Raw genomic sequence first — 4,970 nt, forward strand, 5'->3', positions numbered from 1 at the left:
GGAGACGTATTCTGCATAAATTTTTACGAACCTTTGATTTGGTTTGGTTACACAGGATGCTAACACGTGGCACAAGAGAAAAACATGAGTGAGGTTAGTTTGGTCAATTCATGTTAGAAGGGGTAGTGAGTGTCATTTAAGAAAACTATTTGGGTTCGTTTGATTAAATGTTGAAGATGATGCCACATGGCAATTGTCAAGTTTTTGGTCTTGATAGAGTCAATGGGCTTTTTGGTCATTTTACCTGTTGAGGGGTAAAAGTGTACTTACAGATGCACCAAACGGACAGGTGACTTGGTCAAGGTGTGAACTCGGGGACGCAAGTCTAATAAGTGAAGAAGTGGGACGCAAGTCTAATAAGTGATTCACATTCAACAAAACCCACCCACAGGTTAGAACGCAATTATGTTTCACAAATCACAACCACTAGGACTAACAGCCTCAATGATCTGAAGGTTATGTTCTGAGATGTCATTCTCTATTTCTGAAGTGAAGAGTCTCGCATCTGATTGAAACTCCTTCAGATTCAGCATGGTATCGCTGCAAATGGTTAGCAGCCATACAGAGTCTCAAGTCATTTCAATTTTTTGCTGTCATAAAAAACACAGAAATGTTAATGTCCCTCGGTCCATTTGCGCCCACTCCAAAAGATGGAAGAATAATGAGCCAGCAGTTTGATTGTACCAAAAGATGGAAGAATCATTTTCCTTTGATGTTTCCCTGGAAAAAGGTTAATCTTGGCCAGAATAAACTAGCTAGCACGTAAAATTGGAACTGTTGGGCAACTTTTCCGCTGTACAAAAGTGTACATTCATTTCAAGCTATTCCACGATCTTCCTGATCTTCCTCAACGCATCCACCAAGACAGATGTTGGTAACTGAAATTTTAATAATCTACAACTAAAGATGCATAATAATTCATAAGTTATAAACACAAGCACCTTCAACCACCATCCGTCGGAAGCATAACCACATAATGGTGTATACTGATGACTCGGCCATATATTCCACCACCTGAAAAGCTAAGGATTTATCATTTGCTTATTCTGATGAAAAGCTGAAATCATCCATAGCTCTTGCCAACCCCAAATCGAGCATTTCCTTGCTCCTCCTCTCTTCGACCTTCATTTTGCTACCATCCTCTTCGTTTTGTCCTACTGGATTTATACATTCTTGGAATCTGAAGCAAGTGATGAGATGGTCGTTTGTGAGTCCAGTCACTTGCATGAAAGAATATATAATAGTTGCACTGACGCTCCTGAACCCTCTTCTCAACAGGTCTTTACTCATCACATCTGCTTTTGAAGTTTTTGCAGGAACCTGACGAGCATAGCGGAATTTGTTGACAATTGGTTTGTAATTCACAAAACTCCAGATGTACTTGTCAAACGACCCAAATTCATCTACAATCTGCATCCGCACAAAACAAGTTAGATGCAGCTACAAGCCTACAACCATAACAAACAAGGAATCTATAAATAAAAGTGCAACATATATTCAATGGTAGGATATTAACAATTCATGTTGTTAAACACAAATAATCAGGGACACTTCATGTGGTGATGAGGAATTAGGTCAGGCAACATGGACAGTAAATTTCTGATCTCCAACTCCAAAATCCCAATTAATGACACCAAAAGGACACGCCATATACTAAAAATAATCCGTGTTGGATACGTCTCTGTCGGTCACAACACATACAATGTGTGATATACCTCAGTTTTTATATTTTACCGAGTCAGACACTTCGTATCCATGTCGGATACGGACACGTTTATCCGTGTAAATGTAACTTAGAGAAATAGTAAACAATCCCAAAAATGATGCTTATGAAGTAGGAATCACATGCTTACAATAATTACAATAAATATAGCCACAATTAAGTGGTACTTAATCATGATACAAATTTTAAAAGAAAAAGATCCAATCCACGGCAGCAGAGAAACACGAATACTTGCCAATTTGTTTAGGAATAATTTGGTAAGAAAACAAGACTTCACCTTAACTATTTGACGTGCATTCTCAATGATTGCGCGCAGCTTTACATCCGATAACAATGAGTTGGCTGTGCTTCCTGGTGCTAGAATCTTCTTCTCATTGAATTTTGAGACAGCAACTGGGTCAAAATCTGCGAAGACTTCCCTGCATATAAAAAACTTGTCAGGATAGAAAAACAGAATGAAAGCGGAAGCAAGCACATTTCAGGGATGTTTCTATTTCAATCTATTGTACTTGTTTAACAAACAATAATGATGTATTGGAGACAATAGGATAAGTCTATTGGTCCAACACATATAATTATGAGATCAAAAACGGTTAGTAGCATCAGTACCTAAATATGTGCCTTTTCATAAGAATGGTTGGCCATGTTTGTTCCGCCAAAGCCCCTGAAAAGACAAGAAGCTCAAATAGTTTCCTGCACATTGTCAAGACATATACCATAAGTATACCAGTAAATTGGAGTTTCATCACGAGAACTGCAAGCCCTATGGAATTAGAATTAAGGGAAAGATTTGATCTCATACTTATCATCATGGACCGGAACTCCCCATTCTTCGTCATGAAAAGCAGCATAACATGGCTCTGCATTAAATGGGAAAAAGTGAATGGCCATAAGAAAATATTGTACATAAATTTGGTTGTGAGATCTAACTACTTGTACGTGTGGAAGTGTGTGACGGTCATGGTTTTAATGATACGGGTAATATTGTTAAGTGATATACAATATACAATTGTAAAAAAGGAAAGAATGCAGGAGCACAATAGTTTTGGTATGTCATAAATCAAAATGATAATTATCAAAACATTCTACAGTACGAAGTTCCAGGTGTTGACCATTAAATAAACAAATAAGATTCAGCACACCTTAATCATCCTTTCAAGCTTGAAACTTTTCTTTCTATAGCTTTTACGGTGCCAAACTAAATGTTAGGGAAGAAACAATTCCATAATTTCATTACCAACTACGTTTAACTCCAAATAAAACATAGTTCTCTCATCCAATCTATCATCTTTTCTTCAGGCAATTGCCCAAATCGTTCTTTATAATTTTTTATCGATATAATTTTGGACATCTTCTAAAGCGTTAAATTGGAACCAAATCTGATAATTCTTGTTGCGAGATAGCGAAACGCTTCAGTTGCCTCGAGTAAATTTACATTAGAGCTAGCCCTTAACTAAGGACACATCCATCTTAACACCTTGATTTTTTGTTGCATCATTCAATAGATCTGTCATTTCATGACCAACACAATTAAAGACAACCTCTTTTATCACATAGGAAACTTCTTTTATTAATCTATTTAATTTAGACTACTACAAATAGTCGTGAAAGCACATCACGACTTAGACCAGTCAAAATTACTTACATGGGATTCACATCCTCAATACTTTGACATTCCATTTTGAGAAAAACTGAACCTAGGTAACATACTGATTGCCATATGTATTTTTAGGTAGTTATCCAAAAATCCAAAATATACTCCTGACATGTTAATGGAATGCACTGCAGAGCATGCCTTGGTTACAACCCTAGAACAGTGAGGTGTTTCTTCTAGCTTTACTTCGACTCTAGTTTCTTTTTTCAGTAGATGCTATATCCCAAGTTAAAATACACTCTTTACCTCGCCTTCAATATAAGGCAAAAGATATGAAATTAATGTCGATATTCTAGTGCAAGTGAATGGTACTTCAAATCCTCTGGTCTCAGCACCAAAAAATTAATATTGAGTACCATTCGAAATATGACATCAGTAAGATAGACAGCATAGTATGCATATCGGTAATCCAATACATCCAATGTCCAACCTCAATATTCCTTGACGAAAACTACAGCATACAACGTCTATGAAGATAGACAAATGGATGGCCTTCCCAGAATAAAGCTCAGATGGATATCTAATAACATCGTATTCATCATCAGGTTTTCTCTAATAGTTTCACCGTCAAATTGGGGCAGAGGAAAACATTGGCTTCCAAATTAGATCGATTTTTATCTCGCACAAATATATCAAATTATTCTCTATCCGAAAACAAAAATACCGTCCCATCTAACCATAAAATGCCTTAAAAAACAAGAATAGGAAAGCATTGATAGATAGATAAAACAGACTCCTCCTTATTACTAGGAAAAAGACCTGCAAAGTGACATTATTACACCAATTTATTTAATTTGCGTACATTTGGAAAATAAAGTAAAAAAGACTCACCAGTATTAGGAGTAACCCAAGGACACCTCTTCTTACTGTACAAAGACATATCTAGAGAAGAAACAGAATCACTATCTGTAACACTCCTCGATACACATTGCTTCCTCCTTGTACTAGTACTATTAGACCTAGTAAATAATCTCCCAGTAGAACCTCTACTCTGCAAAGAATCAGTGGACACATCTGAAGAACAAGACGCATTCAACGATTCTTGCCTCCGTAAAACGGATGGGACTTTTTTTAATATTCTCTTCTTATTCTGTTCAGTATTTGTTGTCGTTATGTCCACGTCGGATTTATTAGATGTGGGTTTTGCAAACGAGCTTCTGCTTTTGTTTCCAGCTGGGCCGAGGACTGATCGAGGTTCGGGTTCAGACATTGGTTCAGATCTGATGCTCATGATCTTACAAAATTACCCTACAAACTGCCATTTGTGCTGCCTCTTCATTGTTCGGTCTCGTTTTCGTTTGGGATGGAATTGTTTGTTATTAAGTGTGTGAGAAGAGAGAGAAAGTGGTGACTGAGAAGATATTTTTCTTATTTTTTACTGGGAAAAAAACACAGAAATGAAAGGTGTGACGTGGCATAAAAGTGATAACGTGTAGCATGTGAGAAGACCAGATACTGCCGGTTTGAGAAGGACACGTCGATGTTGTGTGCGATTCAGTTAGTGGCGGGAACCGACCATTAGTTAAAAAGGGCTAAAAAACTTGTTAAAGGCCAGATCAATTAAATTCATTTCATAAAATATTATAATGAAGG

At 37.0% G+C, this 4,970-nt stretch overlaps 1 protein-coding gene across 1 annotated transcript; it reads right to left on the reverse strand.

Moving 5' to 3' along the window:
• Positions 1–691: 691 nt before the first annotated feature.
• Positions 692–4,747, reverse strand: LOC147509896 (DNA glycosylase superfamily protein). The gene is made up of 5 exons (XM_086602052.1): positions 4,209–4,747; positions 2,526–2,583; positions 2,333–2,416; positions 2,001–2,142; positions 692–1,410 (listed from the first exon to the last, which is right to left on the reverse strand). The coding sequence occupies exons 1-5, from the start codon at positions 4,606–4,608 to the stop codon at positions 1,042–1,044; spliced, it is 1,053 nt and encodes a 350-aa protein (XP_086458178.1). The 5' UTR covers positions 4,609–4,747; the 3' UTR covers positions 692–1,041.
• Between the last annotated feature and the right edge of the window lie 223 nt (positions 4,748–4,970).

This window comes from Coptis chinensis, chromosome 3 (genome assembly GCF_015680905.1).
Source record: "Coptis chinensis isolate HL-2020 chromosome 3, ASM1568090v1, whole genome shotgun sequence".
Taxonomy (NCBI): domain Eukaryota; kingdom Viridiplantae; phylum Streptophyta; class Magnoliopsida; order Ranunculales; family Ranunculaceae; genus Coptis; species Coptis chinensis.